The sequence below is a fragment of the Dermochelys coriacea genome, chromosome 6 (assembly GCF_009764565.3).
Source record: "Dermochelys coriacea isolate rDerCor1 chromosome 6, rDerCor1.pri.v4, whole genome shotgun sequence".
In the NCBI taxonomy this organism is placed as follows: Eukaryota; Metazoa; Chordata; order Testudines; family Dermochelyidae; genus Dermochelys; species Dermochelys coriacea.
This window is the reverse complement of record NC_050073.1, coordinates 101,257,271-101,278,663: the sequence shown is the minus strand read 5'-3', so window position 1 is coordinate 101,278,663 and position 21,393 is coordinate 101,257,271. Positions and strand designations below refer to the sequence as shown.

Here is a 21,393-nt window from a genome sequence, read left to right as displayed (position 1 = left end):
ATCTACTCCTAAATTAAATTTGTCCCCCCCCTTCCCCAAATACTTTCATGCTTTCCCTTTCTGCCCACTGGGGACTGATTATATACCTTTCTTGCAGCAGATGACATGCTTTTGGAGTTTTGCTGTATTCTGAGAGCTGAACCCTTGCCCTCTCTAACAATTTCTGTTTCTAGACTGCTACACAATGTTGTCTGTGAATTCACTGCTTTTCCTACTTCTGCATAAACTCTCTTTGATAGTAATTTTCTTCAACTTCTCTTCATTCATTAGTACAGGGGTGGCTGGCCTGAGCCTGAGAAGGAGCCAGAATTTACCAATGTATATTGCCAAAGAGCCACAGTAATACATCAGTAGCCCCGCATCAGCTCTCTCCTGCCCACTGGTAGCCCCACTGATCAGCACCTCCCCACATCTCCTGCTCAGCTGTTTCATGGTGTGCAGGAGGCGATGGGGGTGGGGGAGGAGCGAGGGCATGGCAGGTTCAGGGGACGGGGTGGGAAAGGGTGGAGTGGGGGCAGGGCCTGTGGCAGAGCCAGGGGTTGAGCAGTGAGCACCCCCCGGCACACTGGAAAGTTGGTGCCTGTAGCTCCTGTAGCTTCTGATTTTTTTTTTTTCAGAAATATATTTTTCCGGTGGGAATGGTCATTGAAATTGACACATTTTTCAGAATGTTTTGATTTAAACAAAAATTACATTCTCTATAAATAAAGTTTAGACAAAGTTTCTGACCAGCATTGGTGAGGGCATCTAGAGCCTCACATTAAATATCTTTTTTTTTTTAATTTAAATATATAAAAACAGCAAGTGCTCTATTCTAACAGTAGTACAGCATGGTACCACATGAGGATCCAGCTTTGAGACTGAAATTTATGACCCAATTTTGCCCTCTTGACCCATGTGAGGGAAGAATTGAGCTCTTGTCTGTTTTGATGAGTTGGCCACTTCTGGGAGTGTTGCAGAGGCAGTGCTCCCAATACCTATGGAAGGATTCCTCTGCTGCATGAAAGATCTCTCTACTCGTGTTGGCTTAAAGTTTCTGCATGCACCATAGTGAACATAGGGTTCCCATGGCCTGTATAAGCAAATCAGTAATCTGTCAGAAGGGTTTGCCTCTATAAGGATAAAAATAATAGTTTGGATTTGCACAGTGCTTTTCATCTTGGTATCTCCATTTCAATTAAAACATTACCTCATATAACCCTGAGAGTTATGGGAACAGTATTGTTAGGGGGTTTATTCCTTCACCCACTTACTTCCCTAGTCCTTCTCGCATGAACAGAGAGCAACAATAGCCGAAGTCCAAAGGTGCAAACAATTTGATGTTTATTGGGGTGAACTTCCAGCAAGCATGATTCCAGTTTCCTTCCTTAGTGTCCCCCTTCCCAGCTCTGACACCACAGAGCCTTACCTGTGTCCCTGTTCCCATTCCTGCCCTAAGCTAAACATGATTCCCATTTCCTCCGCCCCCCACACCCACACTTCCGGATTGACTATAGACTATATAGTAAAACTTGAGTTCTGCTTAGCTATGCCTTAACCAATCATTTTACAAAAAAGAAAAGAAGTAGTTGTGGCACCTTAGAGACTAACAAATTTATTCATTTGATGAAGTGAGCTGTAGCTCACAAAATCTTATGCTTAAATAAATTTGTTAGTCTCTAAGGTGCCACAAGTACTCCTTCTCTTTTTGCAAATATAGACTAACACGGCTGCTACTCTGAAACCAATCATTTTACTGAAATTTAACTAACCAATCCTAACATATTGTAACACGATTATGTAACCAATTATATCCCACCACCTTAATTAGTTTACACCCATCAAAATTAATTATACAGCAGACAGAAACAATCACCGAACCAGACAGAGATTATACAGACAAACAATAGGGAAATGGGGACTACAATGATAGAACAACAAAGAAATGAGGATTTCACATCCCAGCTATTGATAAGTGAGTTCTTGCCAGACAGGATGCTATCGAACTAAGTTTCCTTTTATATCTTCTAGGCACTTCCCTTTCTCTGGAGGCGATAGCCATTATCAGGACAGGATTGTATCCTAACGGCCCAATAGCACCTTATTTCAATGTGACTAGTTTGGAATGTGAGGAGGTGACCGGTCGCTTCCCAGCTTATGGCTGCCTCTGTTGTTTAGCCAAAGGCCTTAGCTTAAGAACAGGGCCTCAGACTGTCACAGTAAGAGAAGGCCCTTAGACCGGCAGACAGTGATTTTGATTCTTTCTTTTATGCCTCTATAACTAGCTAAGTGATAAGAATACACCTAAATTCTTGGAGTATAGGCCTTTACAGACAGGCCTGAATATCTATATCCTAACAAGTATTATCCCTATTTTGCAGAAAAATAAGTTGAGGTCCAGAGAAAATAAATGACTTGCTGTGTCACCTCTGACAAATCAGTCGCTGAGCCGAGAATAATAGTCGGGATTACTGACTCCCAGTTCCATGCTCTGTCCACTAAGTAACCGTTCTTCTTTCTACTGTATGCAGCTTCTTCTACAGTGTCTACTTATCCTAGTATTTACAGTATTCCCTGAATGTATGCTAGGGAATACTGCAAAATATCGGATCATGTCATTTAAGGAAACTGGCAGATTTTTAAAGAGTAACCACTGGGTTCCATTAGATTTTAGCCTGTACATGAATACATCTGATGATGGGCCACTGTTATATTTCAGCTTGTGGTGATGATTGCAGCTATATCACTCCAGTGTACAGTACAGTTTCATAAGTTTTGAAATGGTACTTGCAATTGTTATTGATTCTGTTGGCCTGCCCTTTCTCCCATTGCAGATCAGACTATAGCTCAAGTCTTAGAGCACTTGATTTTTCTCTTTCTGTAATGATCTGCAACCCATTATCTCTTATCGCATGTTTAACCCATGATGCACAAAACATTTGCTTATTCTCTAAAGCTTCAGGATTTTATTCCAGTTAATACTAATCTCAGTAAATCTCTCAAGCTTTTATTTTAGAATTGCATGTACTTTTACATGCTTTTAATGTTCATTTGTCTTCATGCTTTTTCTCCTCCCTCTGAACTGTTTAGTAGTTTTGAGTAAGGCCATTAAACTCAGTTCAAGAGGCAGCAGAAACCCACTGTAATTATGTGGCTCAGCCATCATGGAGTGCAGTCATAGCTTTGAAGCCTCTTCCTTAAATTTGTTGATCGAGCATATTAGCAGTGGCAGTTCCAGGTCGGGGACCTAGGCAATTAATGAATTTAGACAGCCAGCTTTTAATACTGGACCTCCAGTAGTGTACATCCATAACTTGACTTTGCTTTGCTTGCTCCTTTCATTTCTGTACATTTCCTCTGGTGTTGGGATGTTGTGGTTCAGAGTTGTAGCATAAATCTTTTATCTGCCTTATATATCAGCTGGGTGATGCTTTTTGTTTCTGCTGTCTTTCATAATGAAAAACTCCGTATCACTCCCATCCTGTGGGTACTTTTCTTTACCTGACTTACTGTGTGGCCAAAAAACAGAACTGCAGTTTCTTGAGCACAGGATTCCTACACACAAAAGGCAAAGACCTAGCTATATTTTATGCCTCTTTGGCAATCGTCCCATAGACCTTGCATCGTCTCTTGAAACTACTGCTCTAGGCAAAAGAGGTCAAACAAATTCTGCTTTTAAATCTGGGCTTCGTACTAACATCTGAAATTCACCTCAGAAAGCTGTCATGTAGTTTTATGTATTTAATCATATCAGATACATGCAGGGCACACACATGCTCTCGCTCATATTATTGAACTGTATCATTTATAGTGTGTATTTATATATAAAAATGCATCTAGTCACAATGTTAATTTCATCTGTTTTGCTAAGATAAGAGCTGTAGCAAATATAAGCACGCAGAGTAATTCTCAACTGTCTTTTAATGTCAAGAGAAATGTCCCTAATTTTTTTTTCATCAGCAGTTCTTTTTTCCTTCTTAAATTTGTGGCTTGCTTTTATTAAGGTCTGGGATTTGAAAGCCCATCAGTATCGTGCTTGATTAAGAGAGCAGAGTTTCTTTTAAAATGCTTTATTTAACCCAAGCCACTTCAATATTCAGCTTTTTGTCTTTTTGTTATCCTTCTGTTCAGATAGCCTCTCTGATTTCACTGCTTTGTCTCCACTTGTTCAATTTTCAACATGGCTGTCACTGCGTTCCTTCTCAGAGAGCTGATGCACAATATTCAGGAGGGTATCTTATTACATTTCAGGTTTTAGTGTGTGTCTACAACCTTGGTCAGCTAAAAGATTTTTTCCCCCCCATGTGATGGTATAAATATATATATTTTTCAGAGTCCATAAATGTGATCTGTGCTTTGCAGAACAAATTAAAGACATGTCCCTGCTCTGAAGAGTTTACAGTGAACATCTTGAAGTTTTTGTAATCTTTTTAAACTCATGGCACTGAAAGTGAGTTTAGGTGAGCTTTGAATGAAGAGCAGGTGGTGGTTTTGTATACAGATGTTGGAATGTATGTCCATGCAAGGAGGCATAGAGGTGTGAACAGGAGGGAAAGTGAAATGAAGCCTATTGCCTCATGGGACAGTAGAATAGAAGTGTTTAGGCTGAGGTGGGTCCAGTGCCATTGTTTTAGCTATCAGAAGTTGGGGGTAATAAGTTTCTCCCTGGTGAATGTACAGCATGGGCCTGAATGAGCATTCATATACACTGACCATAATTCCATTGCCTTCAGTTGAACTACTCCTCATCTACTCTGGAGTAAGTGATAGGAGAATCAGGACCCATATCTTTGAATAGGTAGAAAAAGTTCAGGGGGATCCTGGAGTAGAAGAGTTTAGCTTTGTCCTCCAAAGGCGCGTGCAGTGCTATTTCATGGGAGCTGGTGAGAAGATATGAGCCTCAGACATACTGAGGGCTACAAAAATGTGAAGTAAAATTGCCTGGGAATCTCAGATTCATCCTTCAGCAGCTGAAAGAAATGTTTGATTATTGATTTGCAAATTCGGCCCTAACCAAAAACTGCACTCTGTCTAAAAAACGTACTGTCATATAATGAAAATCTGGTGCTGTGTGAGACCTCTGGGTGTCTGTACTCTGTACGACAGTAATACCAGCCTGAGCATTAAGAATTTCTGCAATAAGGTTTTAACTCTGCAACTTTCCTTGAAACAAAAGAACCTCAAATGTTCAACACCTGCCATAGAAGTTTAATAAGTAGCCCCGTAAGTGGGTCATTTTCAACAAACAATTAATTTAACGACTTCATCTGGAAGTTCAGTGGCACTATTTCAGAGTAGGTAATTTGAGATTGGTTTCTACATTTATATGCTGAAGTTAATGTTTCCTTTATAAACCTGTAGTTTTAGGGATTTAATATTTCATGTGCTCCAAATCTCATCAAGCTGAAAAAGTTTCTAGCTCAGATGTATTTCAAAAAAAAAAATTGATATTAATGCTTTAAGCGGTTGTGAGTTCTCTAGCACACACACAAAAAATACAATTCTCAGGAATTTTGAAGCCTATAAAAATGAATTCTGTGGGCAGTTTGAATAAAACTCTCCCCTGGGGTTTTGGCTCCGCTGCTCAAATCTGCACTCCTACATACTGTACATGGAGCTGCTGTTCATGTCCGTGAGAGAGCTACACATTGAAGGAGGGCAGAATATTAGGGTTGGACTCCACCAAGCAGATTGAAGAGGAGAATTTTACCTATATATTGTCATGTGAGTTAGTTGTTGACAGCGATTTTAAAGACGATATATAACAGAGCTGCAATCCAGAGGTAGAGAGTGCCAGTGCGTTAGTGCAATAATCTGTAGCTCAAGAGCAGGAGTTCAAATGTGATTGGATCACAAGGGAAAATAAATGTAATAATCCTAGGCCTAGTTGCTGCTTTACCCTCCCCTTATCCAATCTTTCTTCATCGCTCCTTTCATCAGCTCCTCCCACAATTGCCTTTGTAACTTCTTTCATGGTGCCTTGTACAGCTATTATCAATCTTCCACTCTCCATGTTCCCTCCTTCTCTTTTCCTTTAAATCGTTTCTGAAAAGCTACTTTTTCATGGATCCTTCCCACACCAATCTCCTAGTTCTTGCACATGCATTTTAGTTCCACAAAGCGTCATTGTAAAACACCACCACCTAGACAAACGATAATCCGAGTCAATACTTAAAGTGTGTGGGGGTATGTGCATGTGCAGGAAGGCGTTGCAGAATCGACACAATATTTTTAAAAAATTGAGCCATGTCTCTGGGATTTTAAGCACGGCCTTACCTAGGCTGCTGCTCCCAGATCAAGATCAGTTCCCCCCATACATATGCTTTTTGCAGACCACTTTAAGTGTTGCTTCTAGTTCTCATTTGCCCAGATGACAAAACATGGAAAGAAGCTCTAGATTAGAACTGCAAGGGGTGTAACAAGTTAGGAGTCAGGTGTGCTGCCTGCTCTGCACAGGGGAAGTTTACTGAAGCCAGGTCTTAGTTGGAAGTTCACTCACAGACATTACAAAACACAGGAAAGAAAAGAGTTTCAAAGAAACAGAAATAGCTGCTGAGGGTGAGTGGGATTCAGTGTTGTGGGCGTATACAGCCATCACCCCATCCCTGACTACTTCACCTGAATGGAGAGTTCATATTATATTAAAATATGCCATTAGGATGAAAATAATTAAGGCCAGGTCATGACATGATGTCAATCCATGGTCACGATGCTGCCATTCAAAAAAAAAACAAAACAAAAAAACCCAAAGGAAATTAAATATATGCAACTAGAGCATATTAACAACATGTTACAACTCTACCTTAAATCCATTAAAGGTAAAGCTCCCACAGCCCTCTTAACCAGACCTTCTTGTGTAGGGTATTCTCTGTTTATACAGACAAAAACAAAGCCTCTTGCATTAGCACAGCCATTTGCATTTTTCATTTTATTTCCCACTTGAAACAGTATAAAATCCACAAAATGAAAGTATACCTGAGCAGAGCTTGGGGAAGTGGGTGGTTCAGGAGACCAATAGTGGGATTCTTTCACCTCTAGTTTGCTGATTCAGCTACAGCTCAGATCGGTAGTTATTAAAAGTTGTTGTCACCTGATGGCTGATTGGTGCCATCAATCCTGTTCTTAGTGACTTTCTCACTTGGTCCTATGGGCTTCCTAATTTACAATTGGACATGTAATTAGTCTTATAGACGAATACGATTTTTAATTACATCTAAAAACTTTTAGCTCTCAAATCAGAGGGTCTGGTATTTCTCCATGTTTCACAACTCATCAATGTGCCCAGCCCATTGATACCATGTATCAAAGGACTGTTGATAGCTGGCTTTACCACACAGAAGAAAGAAGACTTTAAAACAAATCAAAACAGCTATCTCCACTTTCCACCATTAGTGGGCGAATTTCTTGTAGGCATCATAGCACAGATGGATTCTGAAGAGGGATTTGAAGGAGGAGAAAGTAGTGGCCTCAAACATTAGTACAGGAATAGATTCAAGGCTTGAATCCTAGATGGGGATGGGGGCGGTGCCATTAACAGACAAGGGGAACCAGAAAAATTGCATTGATTGATTGATTGATTGATTGATTCCAGTAGGAATCAAGATTTAAACCCCAGAATGCAGTTTAGCAAAAGGAAGATGGCAATCTGTTTGACAGATATCACCATAGTAGCATGTGTTTTCTGGCTCTTAGTAGCAGGAGATACAACACTTAATATCTCTGATCCAATTCCTGCCATCCTCTAGGATGTAACTGTAGGCCAGGGAGGAATTCCCAAGGTTGCAATAACGCCACTGATTCTCTGTGGCCTCTAGGGACTTTCCTTCCCTTTCAGTTATTGCACATAATATTTGCACTGAGTCTGTGGACTGGGACATGGATTAGAGTACAGCATTTGTCTATCAGTACTCATTTGGGCACATTTCCCATTGAGGTGAATAGAAGTCTTGCCTGAGAAAGGACTCAAGATTTGGCTCTCTGAAAACACAGGCACTGCCTTGTGAGGGTCAAAGTTTCATATCTTGAATTTTTGTTTGTCTTTTATGATAAGGTCAAAGCTGAGCTTGACCCCTGAAACTCAAATGTTAAACCAAAACCAGAATGCTATAGCTTTACTACCATCTAACATTATGTCCCTAAATTCAGCCCTCACAGCACGCATTCTTCCTTTCCAGCATTTGCACTCGATTTGTGTGCAGGCTGGCCATATGGTGTGTGTAATTATTCTTTTATAATACTGTTATTGCTCTCTAGTTGCCCAGTAAACCCAGCACAATTTCAGTAAACTGTATACATCAGGGCAGAAATCTTAGACTTGACTGATTTTCTGCACCTTTACGCAATGGTAGGTGCAAAGAAAAAAGATTCCATTTTATTTATGGAAACTGTATAAAGTTTATAGAGTCTCTACAACCCTCGCAAATGAAGAAGGCTCGTAGAGAGGGGAGGTTGCACCAAAACTGGGAGGTCCACAAAACTAGAGGGGAAAAACAGCTAAGGCACATGTCCGTAAATACCTGCATGGAACTTTCCCCCATTAATTCTCCAGATCAGCATATGGACTGCATAAGCTGTTATATTCTTTTCCCAGTCCAATTACTGCTACGCTGTAGCACTGGAATATCACATAGGCGATTAGTGTGTCTCTGTCAGGGTCATTGTTCTTCCTCGTAGCAGTTCTGTGCCCATTGATTATTCTCTGTAGAAATTATGTCCTAAATTTTCATATGGTTGTGGGCAAAAGCATGAGCATGCCTAAGTATGTAAATCATCTGATGTATGAGCTTGATTTGTGTGCACACACCTGCATGTATATGTGCAACCCAGACTTGCATGCATCACAGGATTTATATAGCTAAATTAGGTGTATACCATACTCACTTTTGCAGGTACCCATTTGTAACATATAGCCTGCAGAATATCTTCTATTTACCCTAGAAATAGTGACCCACAAACTGATTGGGATAAAATAGAAACTGACCTAAATGAAACCTCTTCTGAGTTAGAAAATGTTAACTTCCCTTCTCCCATCCTTTCCCATCCCTGACTTTTTGTATGCTTCTGGACTACCTGGGGCAGAAATTCTGGAATACTGTTCTGACAGTGTTGTCTTCCTAATTAGAATTGAAAAATACTAATCTAGTCTCCTGATATCTCCAGTCCTTTTCTAAACCAAAAAGATACACATCCCTCGCTATGTAGGACAGACAGCACATAGCCTGGGTTGACTAATTTTCCTGACCATATATAATGCCATTTCTGGAGCTTGACTAGCTGTCAAAAGGCTGGGAAGGCACTGGAAGCATGTGCCATTGTCCCTACTTTATATTGAGATCTGCAGGTAATAAATGATACTTTTTTATTGATATTCTAAATCCATAAATGTGACCTTTCAGTTTCATGTGTAAGGAGTTGTTTAAAATCTGTGCACATACTTTCTGAAATATTTTTTGGGGAAAAAAAGCCAATAGCAATAATTAGTTTGGCATTTTTTGTGATTTCTAAAGCACTTAAAGGGTAATGAATTTCTTTTATTCAGTCCTACATAAAATCAGATTTTACAGAAATAAGCTGATTTAAAAGGCTTGAATGGCTGGCAGTGACAGATACAATTCACTGAAAGCTCAATTCCTATACATCAAAATAAAACAAATGTATGTATCATTAGAGGTTGCTGACCCTTGAATTAAAATGATCAAAAAGCTCATTATTGAAATGTGATTTACGAAAGCTATTTCTTAACTCATAATTAGGCTGACCAATAATAACAATTCAGACTTCTACAGGACATGATTACCCAGGAGGTAAGTTAGCTATTATTTTCTTATTCCTAAAGAAATAAAATAATTTGAATACATTTGTGATATGCTCTTCAAGTAAGTTGAAACACAGCATAACTAGTTTTAATATGGCATTTTTGTTAGCAAGTTGTCAAATTTCCTTAATTTAAGTGAAAGCTGAGAACCACTTGAGAATAACGGTATGTCTGAAATGAAAATATTTTCTCTTTAATCTCTTTCAGTTAAATGAAATGTAGGTGTTACTTTTTATAATAGTAGGTAAATAGAAATCAGGCAAAAGTATAACTTTTTTTTATGCTGTTCCTTTAGTTCAATATGGAAATGTACCATTTGCTGAGTCCTTTTACATTAGGATGTAAATTCTTTTTGTGGCGAGGACTGTGTCTTCCTAAGTACTTATACAGCGCCTAACATAATGGGACACTAATCCTATTTGGAGCCTGTCAGTGCTATCACAATACAAATAGTAATTAATTCTTTGAGGGAAGTTGGCATTTTGATGCAAAATACAATAGCTCGGAGGTTAGGAAGATGAGTCTTATCCAATGGCATAAATCAAGATGGGAACATTTCCCTAAAAAATGTGTAAATCAAACTTTTTATAATGAAACTCATACCACAGCCTATCATGGTGACCGATATTGTCTCATTGTTTCTTTATACTCCCCCATCTGTTGTCTCTGGTTTTATACTTAAATTATAAGATGGGGCAAGGACCATCATTTTGTTCTGTTTCTACATTGCTTAGCACAATGGTGTCCTGGTCCATGGCTCGGGCTGCTAGGTTCTGCTGCTACTACTACTACTAGTTTTTGGCCAGACCCAGGGCTGATGTCAATTAGTATAGCTCAGCTAAAGCCAATGGTGCTATGTTGATTCACACCAGCTGGCTCTTTATCTTTATTCCTGCTAAATTTAGCCACTAAAATTTGCTTTTATCCTAATGGAAATAGATTTAGTTCATGTTGTTAATTTAGGTTTTAAATATTTAAAGTTAATAACATACAGACTACGTAGTCTTCTAGTATTTAGAATGGAAAACACTTGTTAGGTAATCAAGACCATCTCTCAGTGAATGCAGGATTTAGTATCCCAATGTCAGATAATAAACTCATACTACAGTAGATCTTAGCCAAAAGTCTGTCTCTAAAGTATATTTAAAGGGGAAAAGGTTTCATTCTAATTCTTTCATTCACGAAAACCAAAAATTACCTCTTCATAGCAGTTGCATGTATTCTTATTTTTAAATCCGTTTAACTCATAACTGAAGTAGCAATGGCTAGTCTTTCACTTAACCCCAGGCATGAAAGCTTAAAATGGAGAGAAACTGCAATATTCCCCATCTTGGAACCATGTCAACAACTCCCATTTGTCATTCATATAAAGTGTCTAGACAACCTATATTCACTGTACCCATTTTAGGCTGACATTGTACTTCCAGCAGCAGGCAACATCTCATCATGGCAATAATAGAAAAATACATCATCAATCATCATCATCATCAGAGGCTGTGGTGTTTTTCATCCATAGATCTAAATATAATTATCCTTACACTTTTTATTGATGGGGAGACAGAGCGAGGTTTTTATACTATTATTTTCAAATTGCACATGCAGACACCTTGAGGCATATGCCACCCTGAGTGTGTCCAGGTCCTGATTATCCTACAAGTTGATCTGTGTGAGTGGAACTGTGCTTGTGCAGAGCCCTGTTAACTGGAATGGAGCTCTGTGCACACAGAAGGGTTTTCCTTTATGAATCAGCTGCTAGAATCTGGGTCTATGTGGTTTTGCACCCATATGCTTTGAAATGTAGGCGTAAGTGGTTTGCCCAGGGTCACATGCCGAGTCCATGGGATTCATTCTGAATGGCAAGAGGGATTAGGATGACCAGATGTCCCGATTTTATAGGGACAGTCCTGATTTTTGGGTCTTTTTCTTATATAGGCTCCTGTTAATCCTCACCCCCGTCCCAATTTTTCACATTTGCTGTCTAGTCACCCTAAGAGGGGTAGCTTTCTTATGTACGTGCCTACTGTCTCAAATGGTTCTGTTTTCACAGCGGCTGACCTCTCATGCTACTGTAGTGACACTATTTTTAGCACGCTATTTGGATCAGAGCTAGCATAGGTATGCCTCCTTGAGCTGGGAATTACACCCCCAACTCAAAGTGTAGACATACCGCATGTCAGAGCCAGGAATCAAACTAAGGTCTCCTGACTCACAGTACTGTGTGTGATCCACTGGCCACACAACTTCTTTATTATATGGGGTTTGCTTATTATTTTTTAATGTATTAGAAACTGCTGTGAATTTTTCCTCTTCTGAACAATAAATCACCTACTTTCTTATTTGTAGTGGAGAGGGAAAATGTGCAGAAGAGAACCTTTACCAGGTGGATAAATCTACATTTGGAGAAGGTAAGGCCCACAAATACTTTTGTCCATTTGTAAAAATAAAAACTGTTTATATATCTTCCATAAATATCTCCATGCTAAGATATATACACACCTGTCTGCTGAAAACGTAACTTCTGCCTTACCCAGGCATATTTCTTGATTTCATGTACCTTCTGGTGTTATTTATATATGCTGTTACTGTAAAGAGTTTTAGGATAGCATGTGCCTCTATAAAATATAGGCCTGATCCTACTACATTCCTTTTGCTGGACTGGTTCCTTAGGTTATACTATACTGGAGCCCTGAAAAGAATGATTCTCCAGAAAAGAAAATGGTTGTCAACAAAAGAAGAGTTAAAGCTAAAATTACACATCTGTGGTGCGAAGGAAAAGTGGAAACTGGCTGTATACTGATATGTAAGAACAACACAGTGCAAAAAGAGTTTAAAAAGTGTCAGGTTAAAGACTCTGGAAATTCAGGATTATTCTGATTTTAAAAGAAAATAAATACCAAAGTTGAAATTTTTCTTTATTTTGTGGGGAAGGTTGAGGGCATGTTCCTGTGTGAGTAAAAGGCACTTTTCTAGTGCTTTGATTCATTGGCTGACTGAGTGTATTTGTTATATGTGTCTGATTATTTAATGCTGCGGGGTGGTCATTATGTGATTAAATGTAATTAATTGTTAGCGTTAGGGCACACGGAAATTTCTTCGTGGAAGATTTTTATTGTCTTTTTAAATCTAAAGAAATAATGGAGAAATAAATGTGTGTGGTTTGGTTGCTCTGGGCATCACATTGGGAAATACATAATAGGAATTTGACAGTGTCCTTTTCAAATTGGATTAGCAAATCAGAGTTCTAAATGCCAGGTTTAAGATACATGCATTCCTTGGAACATGGCTCAACCCTTCATCTCAGGTTGATAATTTAAGTTCCTCATATTTTATTATTTGTGGGTTGGTAAGATGAGACCTTAAAATGAGTTTTCTGCGCTCTGTAGATATTAAAGATCCATGCTATTTTTCATAATTAGCCCTTTGTCTCAATCTCCTCTGTGTCCCCCGCCCCACACACACACTGTGCTTTGGATCTGATTCTGCAATTCCTACTCACATTGAATAGTAGTTTCTTACTTAAGTAGTCTCATTGAGAGTCAGACTACTCTCAGGAGTAAGTGCTATTCAATGTGGGAAGGTTGCAGAAAAGGAATTTATTATTACTGATGTGGCAACAGTGTGCTCAGTGCAGCACAAGACACACAACTAAGTCTTTGCCCTGAAGAATCTATCTGAGGGGGCTAATCCTATTCCCATTGAGTCAATGGCCAAACTTCAGGAAGTGTGGGATTGTGCTGTATTTTTGTACAGTTTTTGGTCTAGCTGCCACAATTCCTGACAGAGGTAGCTGCATTTCAATGGTGGTGTAGGTTTGTGATTTGTAAAGAGTTTTCAGATAAAAGTCACTAAGTATATTATTTTTTAAGAGTTTTGCAATATATGTTACTGAAGAAATGAAAGGATCTTCTTAAATCTCATTGGAAATACAGAATAATATTAGCAGTGATGTTTTGACTGAAAGATTTTTGGGAACAATCCACATTATAAATAGAAAATGTGTAATTCCTTTGTGAATTAGACTTTAGGAGTTTAAACTAACTGCAATTTGAAGGCTGTCAGAAATGCTTGCTGAGCATCTGGCTTCTGAAAAAGTTCTTTAATTTACAAAAGGAATTAGATCATGAAAAGGCTGCAGGGTGCTGTTAATTCTGCCATACCAAGCGCATGAAGTCTTAGGCATGTGGAGTGTTTTCTCTGGATTACTTACAATTTTTTTCTCCCCTGCTGCAACATAGCAAAATGCTCTTTGACAACAGCCAATGTCTGCTGTTGATGATGCTAGATTTGCTGAAACTGTCAAAGTAAACATATTGAACTGAACGATAGCATTGCCAGAACACTTCATGATGATGGTGAGATTTCCTGAAACTAGGATTATCACTAAAGGATGAATATTTTGTTGCTTTGCCTTTACAGATACAAAAAACTTCTTTCAAGTGTCTTTTGTGACTTGGTGTATCCTTATTTTCCACAGTGCAGATTCATAGACTTTAAGGTCAGAAGGGACCATCATGATCATCTTGTCTGACCTCCTGCACATTGCAGGCCACAGAACCTCATCCTACCACTCCAGACCCCTAACCTCTGGCTGAGTTACTAAAGTCCTGAAATCATGGTTTAAAGACTTTGTTACAGAAAACCCACCATCTACACTAGTTTAAACCTGCAAGTGACCCATGAGCAATGTTGCAGAGGAAGGCAAAAAAACCAACAAGTTCTCTGAAAAATCTGACTCAGGGAAAAATTCCTTCCCAGCCCCAACTATGGTGATCAGTTAGACCCTGCGCATGTGGGCAAGACCCACCAGCTAGTCACCTGGGAAAGAATTCTCTGTAGTAACTCAGAGCCCTTCCCATCTAGTGTCCCATCACTAGCCGTTGGAGATATTCACTGCTATCAGTTGCAGATCGGCTATATGCCATTGTAATCAGTCTCATCGTACCATCCCCTCCATAAACTTAGCAAGCTCAGTCTTGAAGCCAGTTAAACATTTTTCCCCCCACTGCTTCCCTTGGTATGTGCCCAGTTTTGGGAGCAGCTGGTTACTCTCAACCCCCGTAGTGGAGGAGTTGTGGATGCTCCGCACATTGCAGATTTCGGTCCTTCTTGTGTTGGAAGTTATAAAAGAAAGTTTTGGTTCAAAGTGGGTTATTGCTTTAAAAACTAATATCTTTCTCTGACCCATGGGTAGAGTTGAATAATATTTTTTGGCTGCATGGGAGGAAGACTATTCACAAAAAGGCCCAGTTCCAAATTGCCAGAAGCCATGCTTAATCAAACAGTAGTATGCAGGCCAACCAAAGAAGTAAAGAAGTGGTTCCTTAGGGATGAATGAGCAAGTGACGCCCAAACGGAGGGTAATTTCTGTAGCTGGGACTGACTCTGAAGGAGTGAGCAGATTTAGCTGTGTGCCTCACAGTGCACACATCATAAGACACCTCTGTGGGCGGAATAGCTGGTTCCCTTCGGAGGGCTTTGCAGGAAAAGGAGAGCTGCTATATAGGAAGTTGCCATGTCATTTTAAATATATTCCGTATACTTGGAAATATAATGGCACCAAGGGAAACTTTACAGCATAAGCAACCTAATACTGTCATTGGCCTGGACTGTAATCTTCCTTATACCAAGGTGAAGCAGGAGTAACAGCACTGATGACTATTAGAGTGACACTGGCATAAGAGATCAGAATCTGGCTCTTGGTTTAGCCAGTACTTACATATGGCCGAGCCCAGAAGTCTATATGGCTAGAGTCTGGTCTCTGTTACACTGATGTAAATCTGGAATAACTCTATTGACTCCAACATAGTGGTGTAATGAGATCAGAATCTGGCTCTCAGTTTTAGCTCAGTCCTTACTTGGGCAAAACTTCCATAGATGCTAATAAGAGTTTTGATTGAGAAGTGAAGGAAGAACTTCAGAGTAGAGCCCACAGTGGATAGAAATATATCATATTTATAAGTTTGCAGACGATATCAAGCTGGGAGTGGTTGCAAGTGCTTTGGAGGAGAGGATTAAAATTCAAAATGATCTGGACAAACTGAAGAACTGGTCTGAAGTAAATAGGATGAAATTCAATAAGGGCAAATGTAAAGCACTCCACTTAGGAAGGAACAAGCAGTTGGACACATACAAAATGGGAAATGTCTGGCTAGGTTGGAGTACTTTGGAAAGGGATCTGGAGGTCATAGTGGATCACAAGCTAAATCTGAGTCAGCAGTGTAACACTGTTGCAGAAAAAGCAGACATCATTCTGGGATGTATTAGCAAGAGTGTTGTAAGTAAGACACAAGAAGTAATTCTTCTGCTTTACTCTGCGCTGATTAGGACTCAACTGGAATATTGTGTTCAGGTCTGGGTGCCACATTTCAGGAAAGATGTGGACAAATTGGAGAAAGTCCAGAGAAGAGCAACAAAAATGATTAAAGGTCTAGAAAACATGACCTATGAGGGAAGATTGAAAAAATTGGGTTTGTTTAGTCTGGAGAAGAGAAGACTGAGACATGGTAACAGTTTTAAGTACGTAAAAGGTTTTTACAAGGAGGAGGGAGAAAAATTGTTCTCGTTAAGCTCTCAGGATAGGACAAGAAGCAATGGGCTTCAGGACTGTTTAGATTGGGCATTAGGAAAAACTTCCTAATTGTGAGAGTAGTTAAGCACTGGAATAAATTGCTTAGAGAGGTTGTGGGATCTCCATCATTGGAGTTTTTTAAGGGCAGGTTAGACAAACACTTGTCAGGGATGGATAATGCTTAGTCCTGCCTTGAATGCAGGGGACTGGACTAGATGACTCTTGAGGTCCCTTCCAGTCCTACGATTCTGTGATTCTATAAGAAGCCTCCTTGTGCTACAATAATACAAATAGTAAAGAAGAAGAACCATCCCTGTTTTGTAAAGAGCCACATATTTCCTTCAAAAATAATGAGGATTTACTAAGTGCTGCTCTTAAAAGATTATCCAGCACTGTCCAGGTAACACTGCTTCCTTTCCTCACAGTGCAATCCTCCTCTGGAAGTGAAAGATTTGTTTGTTGATATTCAAGATGGGAAAATCTTGATGGCTTTGCTGGAGGTCCTGTCTGGGCAAAATCTGGTATGTATACGAGGGTGAAAAACTTGTTCATAATATGGAATTATCCTTGTGTGGGTACATGTGTGAACGTATAATAGGCCAGATTCTCACACAGCAGAGCGGGGAAGAGGGTCACATCTGTAAGCCCAATACAGTTCCCTTATCTGTCGGTTGGCCTCCTGTGGTCTAACTTACCCCCACTGGTAAGGGACCAGCATAAACTCCTTTACCTCATGGGAATTTTGTGAAGCTTTTATTAATGTTTGTAAAGTGTCTTGAGATCCTCTTCAAATGGAGGGTACTGTGGAAGGGGCAAAGTATTTTTGGTAGAGCTGTATTTTTTTATTTATAAATTACGGTTTTATTTTTTTGTAGATTTTACTAAACTAAAAGATCTGTGGCTTAATGCATGTGATTTATTTTCTGAAGTAGCCCTTGGTTTCAGCCCTGATACCTTGGTTCAGATTAGTTCAATCTGTCTAGTATGTGGAGCTATGTGTTTCCAGATTTTGACCTTGCTGGCATTTATTCCCTTGAAAAACTGTGTACAAAGTTCCCAGCGCCTGGAAAATAGAAACATCTGCTACAGACATGAGCAATCAATAACAGATGGTTTCAGAGTAGCAACCGTGTTAGTCTGTATTCGCAAAAAGAAAAGGAGTACTTGTGGCACCTTAGAGAGGAACAAATTTATTTGCGCATAAGCTTTCGTGAGCTACAGCTCACTTCATCGGCTGCATTCAGTGGAAAATACAGTGGGGAGATTTATATACATAGAGAACATGAAACAATGGGTGTTACCATACACACTGTAACAAGAAAGTGATCACTTAAGGTGAGCTATTACCAGCAGGAGAGCGGGAGTGGGGGGACCTTTTGTAGTGATAATCAAGGTGGGCCATTTCCAGCAGTTGACAAGAACATCTGAGGAACAGTGGGGAATGGGGGGGGGGAATAAAATATGGGGAAATAGTTTTACTTTGTGCAAAGACCCATCCACTCCCAGTCTCTATTCAATAACAGATGATAATCCTCTGCCCATTTTAACTGCTTGGTAGGTCTTTTTGTTCATACTTGCTAAGTACCAGGTTTGCCCCCTTATGTGGATGTAACCCTGCTCTGTAAGTGAGAGTAGAAATTGGCCCCATGATCCGCTCCACATTACAGATGTAATTGTGTTCTCATAATCGGCTGGTGAAACTTCCATCTGAATTGGGTATAGAAGCATGAGAGTTGTCTGCACACTGCAGTTTGTAAAAAGAAAAGGAGTACTTGTGGGACTTTAGAGACTAACAAATTTATTTGAGCATAAGCTTTCATGAGCTACAGCTCACTTCATCGGATGCACTCGGTGGAAAATACAGTGGGGAGATTTATATACACACACAGAGAACATGAAACAATGGGTTTTATCATACACACTGTAAGGAGAGTGATCACTTAAGATGAGCTATTACCAGCAGGAAGGGGAGGGGGGAAGGAGGAAAACCTTTTATGTTGATAATCAAGGTGGGCCATTTCCAGCAGTTAACAAGAACGTCTGAGGAACAGTGGGGGGTGGGGTGCGGGGGAGAAATAACTTGGGGAAATAGTTTTACTTTGTGTAATGACCCATCCACTCCCAGTCTCTATTCAAGCCTAAGTTAATTTGTATCCAGTTTGCAAATTAACTCCAATTCAGCAGTCTCTCGTTGGAGTCTGTTTTTGAAGTTTTTTTGTTGAAGGATAGCCACTCTAAGGTCTGTAATCGAGTGACCGGAGAGATTGAAGTGTTCTCCAACTGGTTTTTGAATGTTATAATTCTTGATGTCTGATTTGTGTCCATTTATTCTTTTACGTAGAGATTGTCCAGTTTGACCAATGTACATGGCAGAGGGGCATTGCTGGCACATGATGGCATATATCACATTGGTAGATGTGGAGGTGAACGAGCCTCTGATAGTGTGGCTGATGTGATTAGGCCCTATGATGGTGTACCCTGAATAAATATGTGGACAGAGTTGGCAACGGGCTTTGTTGCAAGGATAGGTTCCTGGATTAGTGGTTCTGTTGTGTGGTGTGTAGTTGCTGGTGAGTATTTGCTTCAGGTTGGGGGGCTGTCTGTAAGCAGGGACTGGCCTGTCTCCCAAGATCTGTGAGAGTGATGAGTCATCCTTCAGGATAGGTTGTAGATCCTTGATGATGCGTTGGAGAGGTTTTAGTTGGGGGCTGAAGGTGATGGGTAGTGGCATTCTGTTGTTTTCTTTGTTGGGCCTGTCCTGTAGTAGGTGTCTTCTGGGTACTCTTCTGACTCTGTCAATCTATTTCTTCACTTCAGCAGGTGAGTATTGTAGTTGTAAGAATGCATGATAGAGATCTTGTAGGTGTTTGTCTCTGTCTGAGGGGTTGGAGCAAATGCAGTTATATCGTAGAGCTTGGCGGTAGACAATGGATCGTGTGGTGTGATCTGGATGAAATCTAGAGGCATGTAGGTAGGAATAGCAGTCAGTAGGTTTCCGATATAGGTGGTGTTTATGTGACCATCGCTTATTAGCACCGTAGTGTCCAGGAAGTGGATCTCTTTTGTGGACTGGTCCAGGCTGAGGTTGATGGTGGGATGGAAATTGTTGAAATCATGGTGGAATTCCTCAAGGGCTTCTTTTCCATGGGTCCAGATGATGAAGATGCAGTTTGTGCATCACCAGTTTTGTGTGTCCACACCTACCATCCTGTCTAACTGGGTATGTATTAGTGCAGCCTGGGGAAATGTGTGCCACTCTCTCACACTGACTCAGCAGGGCATAGAGGTCCTCAGGGCATGCACACAGAATGGCGTTAGCAACCTGTGTGGCAATGCATCCTGGGATGTCCTATTGCACAGGTAGCCTGGAGGAAAGAGAATTGACCAAACTGGTTACACAGGCAGAAGTCTATCCACATAACAAAAAAAAAGTGCACCAAACTGGAGATACAAGGCCGTGGGGCAGGTAGTGACTTGCCTTCATGCTTCACTGCTAACAAAGGTGGGTTTTTTACCTTGAGGTAACTGATGTGTGTGAGCTATCCTGAGGTAAAAAAACAGTGAAGACAAGGTATTTAGTTTTATCATGAGATAAACATGCCAAGGTCAACCCCTGGCTGTTTACCTCATGGTAAAACTACCGTGCCTGGGCTTCATGTGTTTTACCTTGGGATAGCTCCTCCTCATTAGTTACCTCAAGGTAAAAATTAAGGATTTTTTAGCAGTGAAAACAAGCCGTAGGTCTCGGGCAAGGGTGAAATGCTGTTAGTTGCGATGATTATTAACTAAGTCTTAACCATGTCATGTTCAGACAAAACCTGTTTAGAACCAGTTATGCCACTAACTAATTATAAACTCGGTTAAAAAATAAAGTGTAGACCAGTTTTTTTCAACATTTTTGATACCGGGGACTGGCTTACTGCATTCCTAAACTGTGTCAGGGAGATTGCAGGGTCTGGCGCTAGTCCACTAACTGGTCATGGAGAAACACTGGTGCAGACAAAGCCTAAATGATTAACCCACTAAGCTGTGCACTGGACCTTTTTCATGACTGATTCTATCACTTTGCCAGCCTCTGAAGTGAAGACAGTGGGGGTGGGGGAAAGTGGCGGTGGTGGTTGGTTTTTATACGTGTACAATGTCTTAGAGATTCTTAGATTCTGAGACCAGAAGGGACCATTGTGATCAGCTCCGTGCTTTGTTTCTCCATGTTTAAATAATCCAAAGTGTTCATCACTAGTCTGCATTTTAAAACAAAGTGTATTTCTGTTTTCTAGCTTCATGAATATAAATCCTCAACCCATCGTATTTTTCGGTTGAACAACATAGCTAAAGCACTGAAGTTTTTGGAGGACAGTAATGTAAGTATTTCCAAAGCTTGGTCTCAATTTCATACTTTCCTCAGTATCTATTGTAAATATAATTGCACCTAATTTTCTATGCAGCGTGTCCATAAGAGGAGTGCACTGACTGAAAAAAGTTGTGGCTTTTTTAAAAAGCAAGGCTAAATTACCACACAAAAATGTAGAAGCACACCTACAGAGTCTAAAAAACAAGGATTATGTTTTCATTTTATAACGTAAAAGTTCAACAGGATTAAAGGATCAGGAAACCAATATTAAAAGAAAATAACTAGAAATTCAAGTAATCTTTACTGAATTGATTCTAAGTGCCTTGATTTCAGTTACTTTGAAGGTAATAATTGACTTCTTTCTTTTTTCCTTTGATTAAAAATATTTTAAGTATCACAAGTTCTGTCTTTCTCTACTAAATTGCAGCCGCAGCTGATCATGAGTCCAAGGCAGGAGAAAATTAAATCTGGAAAAATTAGATAATAAATATATAACTTTTGCAATCAAAACAGTATAAGAGCGGATTTTCTTCTCATGCCACTTGTACACTAGTGCAATGTCACTGATTTAAGTGGAGCTACTAATTTACAACTGCTAACTTTATGCTAGAAGCCAGCTGCTACTTGTCTATCACCATCCTAACTCACCTTGCTGTTCTGTGCCTCTGTCCTCCCAGATAC

General features: G+C 39.9%; 1 protein-coding gene across 2 annotated transcripts in view; it reads left to right on the top strand.

The window, feature by feature from the left end:
* CLMN (calmin) overlaps positions 1 to 21,393 on the top strand; it is a 113,179-nt gene that overhangs the window by 54,439 nt on the left and 37,347 nt on the right. For both annotated transcript variants that reach the window (XM_038407861.2, XM_043516646.1), the window contains exons 2-4: positions 12,137 to 12,198; positions 16,787 to 16,882; positions 20,639 to 20,722. In XM_038407861.2, coding sequence (XP_038263789.1) covers positions 12,137 to 12,198; positions 16,787 to 16,882; positions 20,639 to 20,722 — 242 coding nt within the window. The remainder of the gene's footprint in view (positions 1 to 12,136; positions 12,199 to 16,786; positions 16,883 to 20,638; positions 20,723 to 21,393) is intronic.